At 36.1% G+C, this 25,459-nt stretch overlaps 1 protein-coding gene across 3 annotated transcripts in view; it reads left to right on the plus strand.

Moving 5' to 3' along the window:
- The first annotated feature begins 221 nt into the window (after positions 1-221).
- LOC121318121 (protein NEL-like) overlaps positions 222-25,459 on the plus strand; it is a 90,109-nt gene continuing 64,871 nt past the window's right edge. For 2 of the 3 annotated variants that reach the window (XM_041254435.1, XM_041254438.1), the window contains exons 1-12: positions 223-642; positions 908-1,036; positions 8,377-8,527; positions 12,298-12,471; positions 12,555-12,651; positions 16,362-16,434; positions 16,542-16,624; positions 17,152-17,280; positions 18,472-18,574; positions 19,775-19,866; positions 21,872-21,974; positions 23,405-23,533. In XM_041254435.1, coding sequence (XP_041110369.1) covers positions 591-642; positions 908-1,036; positions 8,377-8,527; positions 12,298-12,471; positions 12,555-12,651; positions 16,362-16,434; positions 16,542-16,624; positions 17,152-17,280; positions 18,472-18,574; positions 19,775-19,866; positions 21,872-21,974; positions 23,405-23,533 — 1,315 coding nt within the window. In that variant the 5' untranslated portion in view covers positions 223-590. Of the gene's footprint in view, positions 643-907; positions 1,037-8,376; positions 8,528-12,297; positions 12,472-12,554; positions 12,652-16,361; positions 16,435-16,541; positions 16,625-17,151; positions 17,281-18,471; positions 18,575-19,774; positions 19,867-21,871; positions 21,975-23,404; positions 23,534-25,459 lie in introns of all 3 variants that reach the window. The other variant, XM_041254437.1, reaches the window with a different exon arrangement.

Here is a 25,459-nt window from a genome sequence, read left to right on the forward strand (position 1 = left end):
CAAACGAGCAAGATGGGCCGAATGGCCTCCTCTCGTTTGTAAACTTTCTTATGTTCTTATGTTCTTAGTTAATTTCTTTGTTTATATATGCGGGTTCCTATATAATTTAACACGCTACGTGCAAAACAAGTAAACAGCAACTGTTTATAAATGTACTGACTGAACGAGGCGTCTGCTCCGCAAGAGCCACAAGGGGGCTGCGGCTGGTGTCGATTCACTCTCTCACTCACTTGCTCAGTCATTGTAGTGTATCTCTTGGTCGGGCTGCTGAAAGCGAAGCCTCAATAAATCTCTAGAGGTTCGTTTTCTTTCCCATTATCCCGATGCTATCTTTACCATCTGACAACAGATTCGTTTTCTATTTGTGGCTCGGACAACATATTCTCGCATTTTAATGGAAGAGTCTTTATTTATTTTTTTTCAATTGCTGTTTGAACTTCTGCAGATGGTGATGCCTACCTACATTTGGAGATTAAACTAAACGGTTCCTTATTTTATCACCTCCTCCGCGCCTATGTGAATCTTGCTAGAGTGTATTCTGAATTTACAAAGACTTGGCCAGAAAAACATGGACTAAATTTTCTTTCATAATGGGATTAATAAAATTTAGCATCGCGCTGTGTATTGCATGCATCTGTTCAGGTAAGAGTTTCTGAAGATTTCAAAAATACTTAAAAAGACATACAATCAAATCAGCATACCTTGTTATATTCATGTGGGAATTTGATACTAGAAAAGTTATTTTTTTTAATATAAAGCGCTGTCACGCATTAAACCGAAGGGCATGAATTGCAATGGCTTTAGTCATACTCTGCACCTATGAATATGTATCGAAGTAATAAATTACATACACACCTAATTATGACATAATCCACTAACCTTTTTTTTTCTTCCGCGTGTTTTTCAGTTTTAGGTTTCGGGGTCGATCCAGCTTTGCAGATCAATTTTTTCAGTGAATTTCAGCTCGATGAATCTTTAGATGGAGTTTCGCAGGTCCACGGATTTCACAATGGGAGCAAAGCATTCCTCTTTCGAGGTAGGGGGTGCCAAGGGTGTCAATTCGGTACTAATAAACATGGACAGCGAGAAAGGGGTTTCTTTCTTTTATTTGCATTGTTTTGTAGTGAAACCCAACTGATGTTAAAAAAAATATATACCTACACTAGTGATCGTTTAAATACAACAGAGTAAAATGTATAATGTGTGAAGCAATGTGCGTATTCAATTAGCATGGATACTTCCATAATAAGATACATATTAAAACAATTAAATAATTTTTAAAAAAAAAAAAAAAAAAACAACAACAAAAAAAAAAAAAAACTACTGATCATTGGAAAGTTGAGAGAATCCTTCGTTTTGGGGAACCGGATTTTAATAAAAGCTTGAAATAGTAACAGTGCTTTTCTTTAACAGTGCAAAATACGTTTACAGTACACACTTACACTTTTGACACATGCGATACATTTGGAATGAACTCACTATACTGGATTGTACAGTATAGTTTTAATACTGTATTTGGGTGGCTGGCATTAGTGCATTTGTGCAACGGTAATAAGGAGGGGGAGTTGAACATGTTCCTGTTAGCTGTCATATATCCAGGAATATCTTGTCAAAAGATTTATGCCCAAAGCCCCCTTTACAAGTTCAGAACACACCTGATTAAAATTCTCCTCCTCTGCATCGCTTAATGGCAAAAAGCTATGTGCAAAACTGTATTATGTAATGTGTGAAGGGAAGGAGTAGCCCAAATAAATTATGTTAGGAGGTATGTTTAGGAATATAATGAAGAATGACGAGAACTAAGGTACAGGTGCTTATAAGCAGGTCTGGGTGGACATCAAAGCTAGGGGTTTACTGTGAACATTGCTCAGACATGCCAGATCTACTAGCAGTGCAGTGTTCAGGCAGGCAGTGGTTATATTTATACAGCAGTATGTTTTTTTTTATTTTTATTTTGGTACTATACAGGTGGAAGATTGTGACACATCCACTGACAACTGTATGATTCTGTATATGGGTGGGCATTTCAAATAAAACATCAAAGCACGCATTTTGAGTTTCTAAATGCTAGTCCAGTTTTGTGGTTTATTAATTTTGTAATTATTGTGGCATAGTAACAGGGCTGCAATAAACAATACTACTTAAATCGTGTACCGAAGGCAAGCAATAACAAAAGGCAAAGCCAGTGTGGGTAGCGAGGGGCAGTAATTGGAATGCTCAGATCATTTGTGTGGAACCACGCCCCCTCCCCCAAAGAAGAACACATCCGTAAGTGTTTCTTAGTCGGAGTCAGAACATCTTGGCAGTTTCTTTACTGATTAATTCAAGTGCTAAAGTAATGTATTCAAGATTTTTTTGTTTTGTTTTTGGATAATGCATATTTATCGAAGTACACAAATACTGGTACTCGATTATTCAAGCACTCTAACTCACCCTTAAGTCTGTCTTCTTGTGGAGATTCCACAGACTTCACCAATTTGAGTGTCTTTGTTTGTGACTTGGGTGTCAAGGCTTTAGGGTTTTGACCACTTCTGAGTTACAGTGGTGTATGGAAATGAAAGACGATTGTTAAAGTGTCTGGTTTGGAGTACTATAAGTGAAAATATGTTATTAAAATAGATATTTTGTTTTGAAGTATGTAGTTTAACATATTAAAAAAAAAAAAAAAAAAAAAACACTAAGAAATTGCTTTTAAAAAATCTATTAAATTAGGATATCAAAAGCAATGTACTATATTGTATAAAAAATAAAATAAAATAAAATAAAAACACATAAAGGCGTGACTCACATATTGGAAAAATCTCAGTTGATGTCATCAGATAATCTCTGAAAGCAAAAGGACTCACCCAGGATCTTATCATACATTCTGGATTTAAAGTGCAGTCAAGGTGACAGCAGAGATGAACACAGAGTATGGTTAAATTTGTACCAGAAGAATGGCTCCTGAGAAGAAATGGCCGATGCCCACAGACCCACTTAACACCCAGTTAGTGTAGGAATGGTCTGGAGGGAGAAATACTGGGGAATATTTTTAAATGACTCTGTATATGTATATGACTCTTGCCCTATTTTAATCAGAAAACGAGCATGCAGTACCACCATGTTTTAACTTCTGCCTGTGTTAATTTTAAAAAGCAAAAAAAAAAAGCATATATTTGCTGTCAAAGTTTTACTAAAATCAGTATACAACTTGCTTCATAGTTGAATGAATTGAATAGTGTTACGTTAACATATTGAATTGCGTACCGCTTTGTAGTTTTCCATATACTTAATGAAAAATTGAAACAAAAAAAATGATATTTCAAAATATAACATGAAATACTGCACTACTGTTTTGGCTTCCGGTAGATTTCTGCATTATCATTTTGTAGTTTATTTGAATACATGATGTTATATAAAATATGTAAATTATGTTCATATATAGAGATTTTTTTTTACAATTCTAGGTGATTCAAAACTTTAAGGAGGTGCTGCTGACTCTCAGCAATCAATATTCTTTTTTAGGTTTAAAAAACAATCTTTCTCAGCAGTTTGATTCTTCTCCATAATTTCTAAACACAAGTATGTCGGGTATGACTGCATTTTGTACTAAGGTTTGTTAAACAGTAGAGATTTCCAAATTAATATTTAAGCACTAGACCCCTAATTAGAGGGGATTACCATCTAGTATCTGTGCCACCAGGGTACCACTGTACATACAAGTTAACTACCAAGATAAAAATCATGGTTTTATTGCAATGTGACAGTGCCACAGTAACCAGGAGGTACCCAGGTCAAATCCTGACTCATTGACTCATTGTGTGACCCCGAGCAAGTCGCTTAACCTCCTTGTGCCCCGTCTTTCGGGTGAGACGTTGTTGTAAGTGACTATCTTGTAAAGTGCTTTGTGATGGTGGTCTACTATGAAAGGTGCTATATAAAAATAAAGATTATTACATTGAATTTTAGTTTAACATTTTAATAATTTGCTTTCGTTCCGCTTCGTTTTTGATGTTACGTGATCATCTGTTGTGTGGTAGTGTCCTGCAGTGGAGCTTCCTGATTGGTGGATGAATGTTATGAGGATTCTTCTGTTTGGTAGTATGGGTAGGCACAGTTTGGATGTCTTGCTTCCCAGTGGTTTACGTTACTGGCAGGTGAATATATGATACGTTTTTTTTTTTGTTTGTTTGTTTGTTTTGTTTTTGTTTACATTTGTTCCGCAAGCATGTACAGTTGGTTTTAATCATTTTTATGGATATTATTGTAATCTGTGCTAAATCCACTAGTCTGCTGAAATCCCATTCTCTTTGGAGATGCTGCAGTGCACTGCCGTGTTAACGTGGGACTGTGCAGCAGACTGGTGGTGCAGAGCGCTGTCGAGATAAAAGGATTCCACCAGCTGCAGCTCACAACAGTTTTCTGTTCAAGCCGATTGAGCTGCATGATGGCTTGACAGTCCGTGCTTTGCTGCTCCAGCTCAGTGCTGTGCCTCTCCAGAATAAAGTGATCAGAAATCCCATGCTGCTGCCAGCGTGCCTTCAGCTCAGCTCAGCTCAGCCCAGCAAAGAGAGCCTGTGTGAGCAGAGTAGAAAGAACAGAAGACTAATACAATCTGGCAGATGTAAAATTAATGAACTCACAGAAAAGCTGCTTTCAGTTCATCATGCTGAGGACTTTTATATATATATATATATATATATATATATATATATATATATATATATATATATATATATATATATATATATATATATATATATATATATCAAAGAGCCAGAGCTGCCCAACGTTTCGATATGTTGTACATATCTTTCTCATAGGCATGTGTTTGAATCAAAACATAGGATGATATTATGTATAAAACACAATAATAGGCTTGTAACGATCACAATAATAATCAAATTATCTATCGATTGGGATCCCACGATAACAAATATATAATATTTTAATGAAATCGAATATTCCATGACATTAAAAACATGTCTTGTCTGTATTAACTTAGTCAAGAACGTAATCTGTGTTGTTGCTTCTAAAGGTTAATGAGAATATGCGCCTGAGAACAAATACAGGATGATGATGCAGAGATCAAGAGGAACCAGGTTTATTAATTTATTTTTTACATATTATTTTGTTTTAAATCAGTCCTAACTGTAGCCGTCTGTCTAAAGTGAAACTAATAATATTTAACATTACTACGTTGTCACGTAGTAGAGATTGATGTTTACATTCAAAAATGTTTTTTTATGTATACATTTTGAATGTAACCATAAATCTTTCTTTCCTACATTCACCTGAAGATGAGAGGTCTCGAAAGTTTGTGATTAATTATTATTTAGTTAGTCCAATACAAAATATCACATCTCCTTCTCTTTGTGTAACGTGACAGCGAAGAATTAATTTCACGGTCCGTTTCACGTTTTTCACGGCCATGAAATAGGTAGGGCTTGGTAATGTATGTAAGCGAGCACAGGAAGGCGAAACGTTGCGACGTGGTAAATCAATTAATAATAAATCCACATACTTGAACGAAAGAGATATGTTACATATTCAAGTATGGAAAATAAAATGATAAGCCGGAGAATGAGTCGCTGTGGAAAGTTCATTTGCAGGAAGGGGTAGGCTGCCTCTAATGTACTGTTTAGAAAAATGGCGATATAGTTGTTTTTACTGAAGATAATGCAAATCTAAGTATAAGCGGCTATGCAAAGTCATGTACAGTTTTGATTAAAATATGACCGCAAAAAGTGAAATTCATCTCTACAGCCGCAGCACTGGCAGGGCCTGCTGCATTCGCTAGAAGCTGGGCTACGGAATTCTTGTAACCCCAACAGCAAATTAAAAAAAAAAACAAAAAACAAATAAACAAACAAAAACAAAAACAAAAAAAAAAAACATGTAATTATTTCCATGTGAATAAGACATAGTGTTAACGTAGTTTTCAAACCTTGTTTTTTTTCCTCCTTTGGACAGTGGGGTTGATTTTTATTTTACTTTTTTGTTTTTTAGCGTTATGTTTACAGTAGAAATTGGTCAGATTTTACACTTTTTTTAAAAGCATTTAACTTGGCAGTGATCGATCATCGTTAGAATTTTCACGATAATCGATGTCGACCACACACACGCACACGCACACGCACACGCACACACACACACACACACACACACACACACACACACACACACACACACACACACACACACACACACACACACACACACGATCTCCCTGCCTCTCGACCTATCATCACTGAGAGAGAGCTCTCAATTCCTCTAGGCAGTCTCGTTCTCTGTGCAACTCAAACAAATGACTTTCTTCCTTGCTGGCGCTTCCGGAGTGACTCCAGTGGGGAAGGGGGTTGTAGGAGAGGGATCAGCTGTGACACGTCACCGAGCGACGTCACCCCCTACACACACACACACACACACACACACACACACTCACCCTTGATTACCTAACCTAACCGTGGCATAGACCTGTCCCAAACAGTACATGCACCTGTATCAGACAAACAACATAAAGTGTCCCTTCAGGGCACAGCGCCGTTAGCATTTTTTTTTTTTTTAAATGATATTATTTTAAATGTTTCCTGTTTCCTGTTAGAAAACACTAAATTAAATGCCATAAGCTTGTATGGTTAATTGCTCAAGCAGCCAACATATAGAGTAATTAATTATTTTTTCAATTTGACAGGAATACTACTACTATGACTAGTACACCGCTACTACAACTATAAGTCAATGCATTGCGTGCAGTGTGTCTCCTGTTGTGTAAGAGATTCCACAGTTTGAGCAGCCATCACACTGTGTATTAACTTGTTATAAATCATGAAAACAAAGATTGTACTAGGAACAACTATTAAACATAAAAAGTGGTGTTGTCTTTGATAACTTTAGAATGTTGTATGCATGAGATGACATTGTACACTGGATAAGATTTGAGAACGCTTTAACAGTAATGGGGTGATTTCTCAGGTACAGTACGTGATAACCAGCGTTTGGTTGGGCTGCTCTACATCACCAAGAGTTCATTATTACAGTATATATCAATATTCTTAACCAATGAGCAGAGTCCTTTTTGTATAGAAACTAAAATTATTTCCTGTTTTAATACGTGTATTACATGTTAAAATGCGAGTGAGTATGATTAAATCTTACCCAGTCCTCTCCCGTCTCCGTGTTCATGTGTGGAAATGAAGCCTTGTTGTACCCATTTCTTAAAACTCTTAACCCAAGAACCTCCATACATATTGCATGTTGAGGACTGAGTTTTAACAAAAAAGTGGTCATTATAATAATGTTTCAAATTGAATTCAAGCGAACATGTTTTCCAGTGTTAGAGATGTCAGCAGTTAAGAAGGAAGGGTGTAAAACTGGACTGTCAGCAATGTTTTGACAGGGAAAGAAGAAAACTGTGTCTCTGTTCCAAGAGGAGCAAATCAGATCAGACAGAAATAGGCCCTGATCCTTTTCAGGAAATGTAGCTTCAGAGCTTCTGTAATACTCAGTACTGCATCTTCCTGGCTTTTGTTTCAGGCTTTTATTTATAGATAACAGAAAAGGGCATGTTTTATTGTGTCAATTCTATTTTTCCTGCTGCTGGGATTGAAATGTTAATACCAGTGCAATATGATCTTGCCTACTGCTTAAATATAAAGCTGTGTCATGTCATTGTGCATGCATCACATATCTAAAAATGAACACTTTTGATGTGATTGCTTTTGAGAAGCTTCATCATTTATTGATAGTTCATTTTAAAATACCAGAGATGAATGCATCGAGGCTAAGAACTGGTGGGAAAATAGAAGATAAAACAATGAACATCTCCTATCTAGAGCCCAGTATTTGGATTGTAATAGTGCAATATAAATGAATGCAGTAAAAAGCTACACTGCTTCATCTAATTTAAGTGGTTCAAATTGAGATGAACACATTTACATATTTGGCATTCATAATTGTCCAATTTAAAGTAAAACATTTTAATCTCAGTAGTTTTCAAAGAAACACAGTATGTCTTTATTGGCATCTTCATGTTATAACACATTGTGATATATATATATATATAATATGATATAATATATATATATATATAATTGTGTGTGTGTGTGTGTGTGTGTGTGTGTGTGTGTGTGTATATATATATATATATATATATATATATATATATATATATATATATATATATATTTAAAGGTTATTTTGAATATTTAAGTCACATTTGCAGTTCATGAAAGCTTTTCTCAATAACGTGAGAGAGGGTTTGAAGTTTATTTTGTTCATTTGATGTAAGATATTTTGTATAGACACACTTTTAAATAACAGTCCTTAAAATAACAGTCTTATTAAGGATAAACTATTATTCTGAAAGTAATGATGCCTTTATTTATGTATTTTCAGATACCTCAAGAAGCATTAAAGCATCTCCAGATGTAGCTGAGCGCATTTTACAGAAATTAAGGAACAAACAGGAGTTTACAATTCTAGTAACACTGAAGCAAGAGAGGCTCAATTCAGGGGTTATTTTATCCATCCATCATGCAGATCAAAGGTAAGCAAGTGGCAGTTACAGTGTTATCTTTGTGTTACAAAACCCCCTGCTGTGAAAGGGGTAGATTGGAGCTGATGAATCCCCCCCCTCCCCCCTACTGCTCACAGACAGCCTTTCTAAGTGTTTGTTCTGCATGACTGAGAATGATGCCCATCTCCTGCCCTCCCTTCCCCCAACCCACTCACAAGCACACCTGTTCTGATCCCAGCATTCCATGTTGCACTAAACCGTTCCACCAAGGCCACCAATATAAGACGATTTGTTATATAAAATGCAGTGGGTCAAAGGTTATGTTCCCAGTGCGTAGGTTAAGCAAAGAATGATTCTAGGATTGAGTGTGCTCTTTTCTATCAGTTTTACATGATTTGCCTATGTTCTACATATATCTAGAGAGGATGAAGCATGGTTATGGAAATTGTTGGCACATTTTATTAAGGGTATTGCAGTCTAGGGTCTGGAGGTGCCTGATCCTCTATATGTGCATATGTCACAGATTTTACCACAGATGTAAAGATATGGCTTTCAGTTCAGTAATTGTACTGTATCTAGTTTTTTTGTAGTCATGATGGTTCTAATTTTTGTATTTACAGGCACAGTAATGGTTTACTAAGTAGATTGGGAGAAAGGGGTATTTTCCCTCTATTGCAATCCCCTTTTGTCATTTCTTATTCCTTGCTGAAGTAACAGAAGCATTTGGAAAGTGTCAGGCAATTAAAATGCAAAAAAAGAAAAAGCATAATGAGAGGGTATCATTCAATGCACAGCTCAGGACTGCACAAACGTGGGTAGGCATTAGCATAAGATGTACTCTATATGTTGGTAAGGAGAACAGGAACATGCAGTTTACATTGCCTTTGACGACAGCTGTGTGAATAATTATTATCATTCTGTTTCCTGAGATATTACTCAATTAGAATGTCCTGTTGAAGCATGCAGTTTTAATCATGCACCTGTGTTTTCTTAAAGCAGTCGGGGGACCTGACCTAAACTCATTACTACATTGCAAGTGTTGCTGTCTGGCAGCACCCTTCCCCTCCTTGAAGACTTTATTTTAGGTTTAAAGGGCCAGTGTTTACTAAAATCAACCAAAATGCACGTTGAAAATCAGAAGAAAGGTACATTTTGTAACAAACACATTTGTATTTGGATTCACACCCAACCTAAGTAACGTAAGATTGATTTTTGGTAATGACATATGAATGCTAATTGGTAGAACTGTTTTTCTTTCTATGAGAGACGATCAATCTTGCTGTTTCATGGACTTTAGGTATTTTAGCTCATTTAGTCTGATAGGTGAGATTTGCATATTCAAAGTATGATAAAAAAAACCAAAAAAACAAACAAACAAAAAAAAAACATGACGTCTTCACCAGTTATTTTGTGTCAGAAATTACAGATAGTAATATTAGTATTAGTAAGAATCTATGATCACACACATACCCCAAACCCCTTCACCAATCAAACGAATGCTACAGAATAAATTGCTGAGGTCCATGAGCTAGCTGTAGCGTTTTCAGATACTTTACTTAAGCTTTCCACCTTCAGGTGAAAATGGACAACTTTATTTGACATACCCGCTGAGCCAAGGCAAATTGGTGTTTTTTTTTGTTTTTTTGTTAAATAAATGGTAAACTGGCTTAGTGATAATTACTCGATAATATTGACAGTGGCTCTAGAACATCACCAACAGTCAATTCATGGAATCGTTTAGATCTAGATCTAAGAACCCTACCATGATACAAAGCGTAAATACTATTTAACATGAATGCGTAAGTTTTGTTTCAATTAAGTTTACATAAATCAATTCATCCCAGACCCTGTAGCTTTCAAAATTGCTTCTTACTGAACATAAAAGTGAGGTTGATCTTTAGGAATTGTTGAGAAAACACAGAAGAAAGCAGAAACATTTTCTTTAGCATGCTTCAGTTGATTTAAAGGAGAACTACCAGCATATTGTAAATCCAGAAGGTGTTAAGTGCACCTTGTCAGCTTTTTGTCAGGTTTGTGCAGGTGCAATATGGGACTCATTTTGGCTACATCCCCATCTTTTTCACAACCTCTTGCTAAATTACAACAATTCACTTATTTGCATTTTTTTTGTTTTAGGAAAATACATCAAGTGAGAGAACAGTGGCTTTTACTTCAGCATCCAAAATAATAATCATGTAGAGAGTAAAATCTGAACGGAATTTTACAATATCATTATAGCTTGCTTTGAAAGAAATGCCGTCCTACTCTTTTGCGTAAGAGAAGTGGAAATTACTACAGGGGGTACCATTATCAACAGGGTTCTTTATCTTAATTGCACTGTGAATCAGTCAGTACTCAGTGAGTTCTTGTGATCTTCACAGTAGTCATATCATTTGTGTTAAGATCAACTGCACTACATGTTGTTATGCCTGGCTTGGAGCCAGCTTTGCAGTTAAGTACAGTAGAGAAAGGAGTATTCACAGACTCACTGTTTGTGCATCTGATTACCTTCTTCAACAACAGCATAATTCCATTCCTGATTTTCTTTTGTTCTTCTACTTAAAGTGGAGCCATATGTAGAGATACAATTTATCACTGCACCATTTTTTCACTGATTTCATTACCTCTTATCTTTGGTAGTATGCTGTTTACTGAGTACCGGTAATTTGCATGTATTGGCAAAAATCCAGTGAGTTCAGTGAACATGTCTGTCACACAGTCTTCTGGAATTCCATCTGCATGCTACTGTACACACAGTACTGCAAAAGGGACTTTGAGTATTCTGCATGCTGCTGGCATAAACACTTCAAAATAAAGGGCGCGTTGGCCAAACAAACAGACAAACAAAACAGATTTCGATGAACCGTACAAGTATCATGTGAGTCCTCTCGCACGAGGAGCATTTGTTATATTTGTTTATCTTTTCAAACTCTCCTAACTCCACACGTTCTCCACTCACGAACACACAACCCTGTATGAGTGAAAATATGCCCCTTTTATGCAGCAGTACCGAGACTCGATTGCTAATCAGTCATTCAATTGGAATCTTGTTACATCTGCATGTGAACTAATTTGTGCCGTTCCCTGTGCTCACATACAAACACCCTTTTAATTTGCATGTGAAGTGATTTGTGCCATCCTCGTGTCTAACTACAAATTACCCTTTATATCACCTGTGCTCATAACCCACATTATAATCCGTGCACTTTATACATAAACAGCAACATTTCCACACTACATACAACATAAAACACAAAAATACACACAGGAACGGGGCGCATTGCCACAGTTGGCTATACAGATCCACAATTTGAAAGCTGCTATACAGGATTCTTCTGCATTAATAACAAAATGACTCTGTTGTTCAGTATTCAGTACATAGGAATGCATTGGCATTTGCCTTCACTTTAATGGAGCAATACTAAACCACATGAGCTGCATACTTATTTGCTAAAAAGAGGCATGGTTATATAAAACAGTGCCGGCATTAGATTAAGCTAGTGGACTCGCACATAAAGATAAGCATTCTTTAAAACAAGTGTGCTGAACATGATGGATAGATACTGTTTGCTTGAAGTATTCTTAATACTGGAACTCAATCTGGTAATGTCTTCATGTACTATATATTTTATTTACTTTAAGTTTTTTTCCCACTTTTTGACCATGCACCTCTCCCAGTAAGTCCATGCACAAATTGAGATGTTTGGTTTTGACAGTCGCTTGTGCCATTTGATTCTCTGTTGGCTGTTTCTTCCATACTAACAACTTAAAAAAAAAGTATGTTTTCCTGTGTTTCATAGGTTTCTGGAGTTGGAAAGCAGTGGCCATCGGAATGAAATCAGATTGCATTACCATACGAAGAGCCAGCAGGCTCACACACAGGTGTTTCCCTACATTTTGGCTGATAATCAGTGGCATAAAGTGTCTATAGCTGTCAGTGCATCTCATGCGGTATTACATGTAGACTGCAGCAGGTAAGGAAACCAAGAAACAATTTGGAGACTATTTAATTTTTCTGCCATGTATACATTTCTACAACATTAACGATTTATTTTAGGATATATGAAAGGGTTGTGGAAACCCCCTCAATGAATCTGCCTGGTGACACAACTGTTTGGCTTGGGCAAAGGAATAATGCACATGGCTCTTTCAAGGTAAGAATATGAAAAAACGAATGTTTGTTTTTTTTCTGTTTTAGTGTTGTGAAATGTATGCTTAAAATCGAGTATAATGTGTGTGTGTGTGTGTGTGTGTGTGTGTGTGCGTGTGTGTTTAAAGAGCAAGTAGGTGTAAGTACCATTGCTCAAATATTCTGTTGTATTAATTAATTTATTTATTTTTCAGTATAGCCTGGAAAAGAGCTCCTTTTCAAAGTTGCCGGAACTAGTTTCTCTTGCACTGCCTCATGTATAATGCTGTCGCTATTGCAACCAGTGATGCTGCTCCAAAACACCTAACTAATCAGATTCTTTCAGTTTAATGTATCCAATTCAACAAGCATAATGCAGAGTGGACACCAAACTAGATTTTCTAAACATAGGGGGACGACTACTCATTTTTTAAAAAAAGGAGGGGTGAAACTAAAGGGACATTACTGGTAGCCTATAGAAACAGAAGTTCTAGCAACTTAGAAAGGTGGCAAGGCTTTTTAAAACAGATAACATGTAATTTGAACCGACTTGCTCTTTAAATGTGTTAGTTGCTTCAAAAAAATGAGTGTAGTTGCTAAATTTGCTGAGCATTTTTCAGGGCTTCTGTTATACAGCCTGAAGCGTTATCTTCTAGACTCAGGTACTCCCCTGAATCATATAACCCTGCTATACTGCATGTGTGCTGGCAACAGAACAGCGAATGTGCCGTCTCCCAGCAACCTTAATATTCACAACAAATAATATAAAGCTTGCAAGGTTTTCCGGCAGGAAATCTATAGTATCATTAATGCAATTCCTAGTTCCCAGTACATCACATTTATAAATTGGTCAATCTACAAGCCAATTACCTGTTAGGGTTATAAACTTTGCAAATGTAGTCCTGTTGTGCTTCAAATTACCACCTCCTCCCCAACCACCACCACCTCACTCCCCATCCACCACCACCTCACTCCCCAACCACCACCACCTCACTCCCCATCTACCACCACCTCACTCCGCATCCACCACCACCTCACTCCCCATCCACCACCACCTCACTCCCCAACCACCACCACCTCACTCCCCAACCACCACCACCTCACTCCCCAACCACCACCACCTCACTCCCCAACCACCACCACCTCACTCCCCAACCACCACCACCTCACTCCCCATCCACCACCACCTCACTCCCCATCCACCACCACCTCACTCCCCATCCACCACCACCTCACTCCCCAACCACCACCACCTCACTCCCCAACCACCACCACCTCACTCCCCAACCACCACCACCTCACTCCCCAACCACCACCACCTCACTCCCCAACCACCACCACCTCACTCCCCAACCACCACCACCTCACTCCCCAACCACCACCACCTCACTCCCCATCCACCACCACCTCACTCCCCAACTATTTTAATTATACTTTTTGATTTTTCTTCAACCATTCTTTGGGTTCAGTGTTTTTGGAAATCTGTAAGATTTTGTATTATAATAAAGGTAGTTATTTAACGCAAGATTGTTCTAACTGAATACATGGAACATGAGATGCAGTTTTATTTTGAAAACTCATTGAAGAAATAGACTGCACAAGGAACGTACATACAGTACTGTACTGCATTTATAATACATACAAGTCATTGCACTACCTTTCTGTGGCTACGACTACGACAACTGATAGTAGCAATAATAATAATAATAATAATAATAATAATAATAATAATAATAGCCCTTAAGAATTGCATGTAAAACATGAACTAAATGCCTAGATGCCCTTTCATGTTGCTAATTTCATTTTTAGGATGAGACTTTGAACAGCCTAATTGTGGCACTTATCAAAAGTCACACACTGGATTCTCAGTAGATATGCTGTGATTCGCAGCAGGAAGACTATAATAAGCAACAGTACTGCCAGGGAAGGCAGCTATAAAGCAATCTCCTCTGTTATTAATGGTGACTTCTGACAGCTTTTTCAGTTCAAAACCTCGTCTAGTGTACTGCAGTAAAGACTATGGAGAGGGTTTGCTTCTCGTCTTTGTAATAGTATAGAAGTATATATTTAATCTATTACAGGTTTCATCTATTCTGATGGCCATACCTTAATATGCATTGCTACCATTACTCCTGTATCTTTGTTAGCACCATAAGAAGCCTATTAGCAGTGGCATCATTAACTTTACTGATGTGATTTTTAGTGCAATTCATTAATGGGAAGGTAAAGGAAAAAGAAAATAACATATTAATGGTCTCTGGTTTATAAGTCTAGTTTTTTGAACTAATTAAACTGCAGTTGCTACTGTTTTAGTAGCTGAAATAGGACACTAGTAGAAAACAAACACAGACAAGCACAAAAACAACGGAACTAAACAATTTGAATTATGTAAAGAATAGTGAGAGCTTTCGATTGATGAAGGAGTCCCAATAAAAAAAGTTTGTAACAGTTTTATATCCCCTTCATGCCCTGGGGTTCCACATGAGTTCATGTCACACATGGGTTTTCTCAACATAGGGAAAACAATCTGAACTGAAGGTGCCAAACATAACTGCCAATCAAAACTATTTACCTATAAATTGAGATTAGCTGTTTGTACTGTTGACATAAAGCTTTGAGAATCTGGCACAAAAATCTACATTAAATGACACAAAGGATACTCTTGTCGAAGGGTACCAAGCAGTAAAACTTGTAAAAACTTGTTTAATATTCATATTCAGTGGATGATTGAATTTAATGTTTTTCAGTGTTTTATCTGTGGAACAGATTGCAGTGGATAATGACCACATGAAAGCAGTTAGTCAAACAGCTGGGAGTCTAACATTTGTTTCCAGTGCATTTCAAGACTTTCTAATTCTAAAAATTCCAGGATGCTTTCCAAATGTATTGTTCTGTTGCATACAGTCGTTGTTTTTCAGAAATAGTGCTGGTATATTACTGTTGCTTTTTAAAAATGCACGCTTGCATAGAGTCCAGTAGAGTTGAAAAGCAAGCGCCATATTTTTAAAGCATTTACTCTTTAATTGACTTTTTTAAAAGATGAAAATTCAACAGTAATGTAGAAAACTGAGAAACAACAAAGCAGGGGAGTGCCTAAGATACCTCCAGTTACTTTACTTTGTTTAATATCAGTTTTTTTTACAGTCAACATGTGTTTTTTCTCCTTTAAAAAAAATAGGAGTTAATTGCAATTGTGGCCCAAAGAAGCTTCTAATGACAGTTTGCTTTTTTCCTTTACTTTCTGTAACTTTTATAAGATTTGCTCACCTTCTGAGTGCCTTTGCTCAAATATTCAGTTTTTCATACAGCCTGGGAAAGTGCTTTGAGCGGTTTTGAAAAGCCTATCATCTTATCAAACTTGCAGCAACTTCTAATGTTTCTTACACTTTCCAGTAGTGAATTTTCCATGGCCGCTAGTAACATCTTTTGGCCCCTCAGTGGTCAAATTAAAGCAACACTACTTGTTGCCATAGCCAGAGTGAGGAATTGAAAGACTGAATAGTGTAGAAATTCGGTAAGTTGCTATGGTTTTCAAAACATTTCAAAGCTCCAACCCAGCGCCGATGAAAAGAAATCACTACTCAAGCAAAATTGTTAAAATGTCATTAAAAACTTCTTGTTCTTTAAAGAACACTAGATAAATAAATAAATAAATAAATAAATAATAATAATAATAATAATAATAATAATAATAATAAGATACAAATTCCCATGACTGATTCTCTTTGTTCGCAGGGTATAATGCAAGACGTTCAGTTGCTTGTGATGCCACAAGGATTTATTGCTCAGTGTCCAGATCTTAACCGCAGTAAGTTTTCACATGTATCATTGCACAGAATACTATATTGTACAGCCTGCTATAGTATGTCAGATATTTACAATGGTTTTAATATATGACATTTTGATTGTGTTTAGCTTGCCCCACCTGCAATGATTTTCATGGCCTCGTACAGAAAATAATGGAACTACAAGATATATTGGCTAAAACATCAGCAAAGGTAACGCATCAGCAAAGTATCCATCTCTTCATTGATTTACTATCATCAAAATACATATATATTTTCATTCACAATTATATTCTCAACATGTGTGGATTGCATTCTTTTTAGGTCATGTTTGCAGTCTCATTGATGTTGTCTACAGGTGTAATAAAGTCCAGTAATTAGGATCTGTTGATTGGAAAAGATACATTTGTGGGTAGCTTAAATGTTTTTTTTTTATGTAGAACTAACATAAAAATGCATTTTTTATATAATAAATGAACTTAGTTTGGAATACAAAAATTTTATAGGTTAACACAGATTATTTGGTTGAAATGAGTTGTAAATAAAACATGCAGGGATTAAAACTGTGCCTAACTGGTTTTATCGGTTGATTTGCACAAGCATCATCTATAGAAAACCTCTTCACCTGCAGGGCACTGAAGTCGTGTGCTTTAGATATTGTCCCTAATATGATTATTCATTAAGATAAGGCAAACATTCAGAAGTATAAAAGCCCCCTTCTTTATAAAATGTACACACAGCTGTCCCGAGCGGAGGCGAAGATGAATAGCTTGGATCAGTGCTATTGTGAGAGGACCTGCAATGCAAAGGGCAATGTCTACAGAGCGTTTGAATCATGGACAGATGGCTGTAAGAACTGCACTTGCATGGTATGTGCCTCCTCTGTGTAGATTTGACTTAAATTCCCTCTTTGTGTAAATGTTTAATTGAATGGCACAATGCAGCACCACAGATTCATTAAGTATTTCCTTAGGGGAACAAAATGAATAATGCAGAACCCCTTTCGATCACATTCACACATTATGCCTAGATTAGGGGATACAATTAGCAAGCTCCTGCACCTGTGCTTTTGATGGGCTATGTCTTTATACACATGGCCATATGGAATGAACATCTCAACTCCATCTTACCACAATGTGTGCTGTATTGTAAGTGTTAAGATAAATGGTCCCTGATACCTCAAGAGACCTTCCAAAGTGTTGTAGACTCCATGACTACATATAGCCGGTGCCTGTCTGAACTGTTGTACAGAACTGGAGTTGGCACAATTCACTAACGGTGACGACCACATAAGGGAAGTCATATTTCTGTCATGTTTGGAATTTGAAATCTACTGACAAAAGAAAATGTTAAAAGTTGCAAGTTTTCTCGCCCAGGTTCAAACAAAGATTACTATTATTGCATTCAAATCCTTGTTTTGGGATTTCACATAACTTCCCTGATCAACATATCACGTAAAATAATATTGAAAATACACAAGAACATTCAATAAACCGTATTTCAATTAACCGTATTTCAAAAAAAGTAGTCTTTGGAAAACCTGTGAAACAGTTGAAGGGATAAATAAAATGTGCTGCATTGCAAGGTTATTGGGAACAAAATAATTCTGATAAAGTATTTTCTTTTAACAACATTACAAGCTGGTTTCACAGATTCTGGTCAGCCTGATGAGTGTCAGTATAACCCATACTCAGATATACTGCTTTACTCGTAACATACTGTATATGTCACAAAATCCGGCTATATATTTCTTTCTTTCAAAAAAGGGAGAAAAGGTTGATGAAGAGAGATTTAGATTTTTCTATTGACTTTATGGTTGAATTCCAGATTCCTCAGGTAGGATTTTACAGCAGGTGCTGTAAACTGTGCCAATATTGAGAATAACGCATGGTAGATGCTACTCTAATTGATTGAAAGATCCTCTGCAGTATGTTATACCCTATTAATGTCCAGGATCCTAACCCGAGTCTGTGGAACCAGCCTCTACGGTGTGAAGCGTTAATGAATGGCCTCTCTACATGTGCTACTGTAGGTAACTAAGTTTATGTGTTTTCTCTTAGAATGGTACTGTTCAATGTGAGACTCTAATCTGTCCACCTTTAAAATGTGCTCCTGATTCTGCGCCGGCTTATATAAAGGGAGCATGCTGCAAGCAATGTCAGCGTAAGTACATCAATCCATTAAAAGAAAAAAGAAAAATCTCTTCAACAGATTGGAAGCAGGTGTTTTTTTTTATATAACTGTCCAACATACAGCACCATCTAGTGCATCCGTCAGTCAGGGAAAACAGCTGTTTTGAATAATGATGTTTGTCAGTAATCTGTACTATTTTTATATATGATGCATCCATTCCTGGCTCAGATTATTTGTAGTTGTTTGATTTTGCTGGTAAGGTCAAAGTCTTTACTCAATACAAGCTTACATTGTACTTATGATCTGCTTCTTATGGTTCTATAAAAAGCCGACTTTCTTTTGTTTAATCTGAAGAAATTTGTATATTTAAGCAATGAGCAAATGTGTAGATCTGTGCAGCTTTAAAATGTAAAAAAAAAATGTCATCACAGTCATTGTGTTATAACTGTTATTAATTGTTGTTATACTCTCACATATTTGTACAGTCGTGGGTTATTATACATATCAGTCAAGAGAGACCCATCAAAACTTCTGGTATTGTTAGAAATAGAGGATACTCTGTCAGCCCACTGGGAGCTTGATGGTTATTCGGCTATCCTTGTGAGTGAAATAAACACAGAACTCCATAAACCCGTATTCGAGTTGGGATTCGCCCAGTCATTCTGTCATTGGGTTTGAATGAATGTACAGCTATGATTAATAGTTTTGCATCACTCTGTAGAATGAAACCTGCTGAATAATGTTATATCAACATATTAAATTACATACAGCTTTGTAGTTTTCCATGTAGTTAACATTCAGTTGTAGCCAAGTCAATCACAGGATATAAATCTGATCAGTGATGTTAGATACTAGATGGATGTCAACCTTCGAGAATGCTTGCATGTCCCAGCAATGACCGAGCCCTCAAATGCCTCTGGAGAAGATTGCCTCTCTCTTTCAGGTGTCATCCAGCTGTGTCCATGTTTTACTTAACGTTCGATCTGCAGATATTAACAAGTACGAGAGGTGTAGCCTTCGTTGCTGTTTCAGTAGAATGAACATATCACATGTCTATGTTCTAGGTGTCAATTAACTCCCAGCATGCCTCTGTACTTGGTATTGCCATAACGGGTTGTTTGAACATGTCAAACAGTTCACTTTGTGATCCCTCTGGTACAAGATATATGTCTCATATCTGTTATTTGCAGTGGTGTTTATTTAGCGGTTTCTTTTCTGTTCTGTTACCAGCGATATGCATATTCAGTGGCAGGGTTTATCTAGATGAAGAAAGACAGGCAATGTTCACATCCTCTGGAGTCTGCCTTCTCCATGAATGCAGGGTAAGTATTTCTTATTAAATGCAAGTGATTTTCCTTTCACTGGAATCTTTTCTATATACGCATTCTTTACTTAGGAGAAGAATCTTTCTTGGGGAATGATGTTTTCAAATGTAAAAAATGTTGCCAGGCATAAATCTGGTCACAGTCTTGAAGTTAATATGCATATTTTTATTTAAATGAAAACAGTATTTTTTTTCCTGAGATGAAGAGCCCAAAGTCAGCAAGAAACCACTTACATGCAGAACAATTCTGGAAGGTAGCTGAATTTATAGCATGTCGATTATTTTTCTTATTTTTTTAAAAAAAATTTCTCTAGAAGTTTAAGTCATAGGATATGTTGTTGAATTGATTGAGTATACTTGCACATGCAAAGACTGCCACAAAAAAAATATATATATAAACGGTGCAGGCTATTTGCAAAACCACATTTTCAGCTATTTCCATATTATCTGTGAAAAAAAGAAAGGACATTAATCTGTGTACTGTCCTTGACTTCATTTGACCCTCTGGTGTATATGAAATTAACAATAAATGTGTGACTTTGATATTATTTACACTGCAGTATAGTATGGGTCCACAAGTGGTATTAAATGTGTACTGAGTGGTCATATGAGCTGCTTTGCCTTTGACATATTTTTGAACCATTTAGATATAGCGGGGATACTCCCTAAAGAATAAAAGTAATATACGATCATTAAGAACAAATATTATTGTATAATTCAACAGAGGAATACATCAAAAAGGGTAGAAAGTATTTATTTAACTGTGGAACTGTCATTCACCATGTTATGAAATGACAAGATAGAAACCGACTCAGATTAGCTACAGCTTTTATTAAATCCCAGGCAGAAAAGCGCTGGCTAAACTAAAACTGGAATTAAAGTTAACATTTCAAAGCTGCTTGCAAACATGATTTTCAAAGCGCCAGTCAATTTTAATATATATATATATATATAATATATATATATATATATATATATATATATATATTATATAATATATATATATATATTATGTGAAACAACACTTGTGATTGATTTTAAATGTGTCTCTTTTGGGAGTCTTGCTGTGTCTCCCTGTACCTTGTTCGCTGCCTGGAACTTTCTTGTGAAATCAAATTCAGTTATTTTTAATTTATCAACATTGTTTTCAATAAGGTTTGCACGTTTACTGAAATGCCAGTTTATCATAATGAAACATTAGAAGAAGAAAAATAACACCTAAAACTGCATTGTCTTATAAACAAAATCCTAAATTGTCTTTTTAAATAGCGAAGGTAGTAGTTTGGTCTTGAAAGCATGTACTTCATGTTGGTCCAATAAAATGTATGAATTTCAGCATTGTTTCTTTGTTTTGGACCAATAGGGCGAACATAATAATTGTTTCACTAAATACGTGAGAACATGAGAAAGTATTGTATGTCAGACAGACCTACATATATAAAAGAAATCTTACAAAAAGACAAAAAAAAAACAATTGTGGCTCTCTAGATAAAATCATGTTTAGAAACCATGTTGTGTAATGAGAAATCAGATACTGCTTGAAGCTACAAGATCAGCAATGTTGTACCCTGAACGACCGTGTTGGGATTTGATTATGACAACATTATTTATCTCTGTGGGAATTCATAATTACAAACACCTGTGTGTGCAGTGACTGCAAAAATGAAAACTATGAGACCAACAAAGGATTTTGATTATTGTGATTTGTATAAAATACTGCAACTAATTCATTGTTATACAGTAGCTGCCATTTATGTAACTTTTTCCAATTTCAAAATAATATTTGCAAGGTTGTTATTATTATTATTATTATTATTATTATTATTATTATTATTATTATTATTATTATTATTATTTTTAATTTGTCATTGGCAGAAATAAAAAAGGCTGTTTTGTAATTTTATCCTAAGAAGTGTAAGGAAACTAATTTGTCAATGATCTTTTTTAGTTTTTTTTTTTCATTAATCATATAACAATATAAGAAATTTTATTTCATTTTACAGGATAGGACCATGCGTCGTATAACATATCCAAGTTGTCCAGAACTTAACTGCGCACCATCTCAGCAAATTACACTTGGCAACAGCTGCTGCAAGGTTTGCAAAGGTAGGACATACTGAAGCCTCTGACATAAAATTGAATTGGTAGACCTATAAAATAGTGACTTGGAGAATCATTCAATACTGTTATTTCAGCAAATATATGTCTTGGCAGATAGTATATATTCTACCGAAGCTTTATGTATAGTTGACAACCATATCCTTTAATTCTTTTTTTTTTTTTTTTTTTTTATATCTGTTGAAAACTGCGCTGCAAGTGATTTTGTTTGGATATTAAAGGATAAATGTCTTTAGATCCAAAATGCTAAGCATAACTTTTTCTGGTAACAGTCTATTACATTGACAATTAAACATGATTACTATGTAAAGTGTTTAATAGGTGTGTGCAGAGTTGTCTGATGGTACGAGTATTCATTACAATCAAGATCCTTTTTTAATAGTTGCAATATTACAAAGGTAAAAAGCTTTAATGCATGTTTCTTGTATCACACTATTTTTCTGAAAAAAAAAATCCTAAAAGAGAATATTGGACACATGCACTCACAAAATCACAACAGTATATTCCCTTTTTTATAATCAGCCTCAGCTACATATTTTTTTAAAAGTAGCCTGACACTAAGTTAAACAAGTTTAGTTCTTCACCTGTCAAAATATTGTTTATTACGATGCAGATAGTAACTTCTCCACGGTGCCCAATGGATTGATTTAACCTTCCTCCCGGCATCGCCATGCTAATTTAAGCAATCCACTTGCCATACTACTGTATTTTAGTCTTGGCCTCTACTTGTAAAAGAGTGACAGTCTGAACTGTTGCTAATTAGGATCTATGCACTGTACCCTTTTTTTTGTCTGGTCAAGAGGCTTCATTACTAATTCTGGATGAGGAGTAAAAACATTACTTGATTACCGACTCAGAACTGCTTTTTAGCATTACACATGATTAATCAGGCTATTTGTGGTTCTTGAGAATATACTATAATGGAGAAAATAAAGATGCTTCTTCCAGTTTATTAGCTGTGTATAACCATTTATTGTAAATAATTACAAGCTCCTCCAAGGAGGAAGCATCAATGCTAAGGATTTCTGAAAAATCCCTCTCTTATATTGGTTTCATTATCCTCACCGACACACAGTAGACAAAGCTATTTCTTGAAATCTGCTAGCCCTCATTTGAAAACGAGTTGGATGGTGTTAGTCATCAATGTAAAGGACAGCATTTGCAGTTCTTCTCAAAAAGAGAAGCCAGCAATCGGCTGGGCATGGAGACTGAAGCTTTTCCTTGCCCTCTCGAGGGTGTTCCCAGTGAAATGTAGGAAAGCTCACATTGAAACCCCCATGCTAAGCCAAAACATCCTCCCACACTCGTCTTTATATTATTAGATCACATCCATGTTTCCCACAAACACCTTGATTGTATTTCAGTCTGGTTAATTAGGTTCTTAAAAGCTATGCCTACACCCCTCCCCCCATTCAAAGGGTATGACTATTGCGCCGATGGACACAGCTGTATGGATCACTCTGAGTGCATGAACTTGGAGGCTGGGGCCTGCTGCAGCTGCAAAGATGGATTCCGGGCTCTTCGTGAAGACAATGCCTACTGTGAAGGTAAGCCAATTTGAAATCTTAATGAGAGCCATGGGACACCTTTAGAAATGACATGGCAAGTCATGGGCCAGACATATTGCCACAAATAGATGTTTTTGATAAACTAAGTAATTAGTATGCATTGGCTTGCAACCCATTTGGATGTTATTCAACATATCTGTGTATAACATATTGTACTATTTATTGGTGGGTGCAGGGCCCCTAACAAGGTTTTTGTGACCACAGGGTGCATAATACTGTATAGTGCCAATATGTGAATTTGGATGCTCTCTATAATAAAATAGAGTGGGTTAAATATATATGTCTGTTTCACAGGTTCAGTACATATGTGAGTGAACTAGGGATGAGTGAACATGTTGGGAATGCCATCCTGAGCCCTCCATTGAGTGCTGTTTTCATTATATACTACAACAATGTGCATTTGGAAAACACTTGAATAAATAACCTTGTATTGTCCACATTCAACTGTGTAAACACTACAGTTGACCTCTATGTATGATATGTATATCTTTCACAATAGTTGAAAATTTAGGAACAAAAATTGGAAAAAATTAAAATGTTCAATCTTTAAACTATTACCATCTCTAATGTACACAGTAACAAAAAACGAGAAAACGAATAGTCCTGTGATTTATTGTGACATGTTTAATACAGGCATGTATATAAGGATTAGAACAGTCCACAATCATGTTCTGAATATTATATTATGATTATACAAGCACAAATCTCTCTTTTTCTCATGTGCCCAAAACCCTGAAAGAATGTCAGAAGCCATCGTTTTGCCATTGTAATTCATTTTACAGTCATAACCCGTACAATATTGTAGTGACTTGCATAGGATAAATTGAACACCTGATTGTGAGCATATATTTTTTCCAGCCTCTGCCTGACAGTTATTTCTGATCTTTTCCTGCACAGCTAGACCTCATTCCCCCAGGAAGCTTATTCACATGTACTGTATTTAATATGAATCTTAAAAAGGATGTTATATAAGGAAAAACAATATTTCCTTTCTTCTTTTACTATACTATTCAGTATACTTTTACTTACTATACATGTAAAGTATGCACTTAAATGTCATTGCGTACATTACAAATACAATACATAAGTATACAATTAATTAATATCTATGTTGGCTGTTTAAACATATACACTATTTGACAATGTGTGTAAGTTGAATCATAGTATTTCCTATCAAAACTTTGCCTTGTACTTGCACGACCTTCACTTTCTATAAAATCTCGTCTCACACCTTGCGTGACTATCTTCCACTGGACAATACCTGCCTTTGCCAATCAAAACGTCGATGTCTTGTGGCAATGGGGTTTGCCCATTGAGCCGTCTTTCCCCATAACGGTAGACCTATACTTTCCATGTCAGAATGGGAACCAACCAAGCAACATGATTGAACCTGAAGTGTTAAATGGCTGCTGTTACTAGTTTTGTAGATCATTCAGGACAGTGATATTGAAGACACTTGACATCTGCCTTTCTATCCAAATTGAATATGCCATCCTTGAACCCCAAGGGGTCATACCTGGTGAGTGGCTATGTAAAGCAGTATATACGGAAACAAGACTGCAGTGTATAACATACTGTAACCATGTTTTACTTTGTTAGATAGATTTTAGAATTGGACTGTTATACATCAATGCTCGTGACCCAGTGGTACCATACCATAACCATATAAGCCAGTTCCCGTCTGTTCCATATTCTGCAATATTTTGATCCCCCCGCCCCTACACTGCTTTCTACAATTTGGCCCTTGTTTGTTACATTTTTAAAGTTTGTCACAGTATTAATTTTACACATATATTTACATTTGTATTTAATTATTTCCCCAGTGGCTCACCTAATAAAGGCATTGCTGCTTTGAGTGCTGGGTTAATCATACGAGTATGGGCCTGTGTATGGTTCTGAGTTCTC

The sequence above is a fragment of the Polyodon spathula genome, chromosome 7, assembly GCF_017654505.1.
Source record: "Polyodon spathula isolate WHYD16114869_AA chromosome 7, ASM1765450v1, whole genome shotgun sequence".
Taxonomy (NCBI): domain Eukaryota; kingdom Metazoa; phylum Chordata; class Actinopteri; order Acipenseriformes; family Polyodontidae; genus Polyodon; species Polyodon spathula.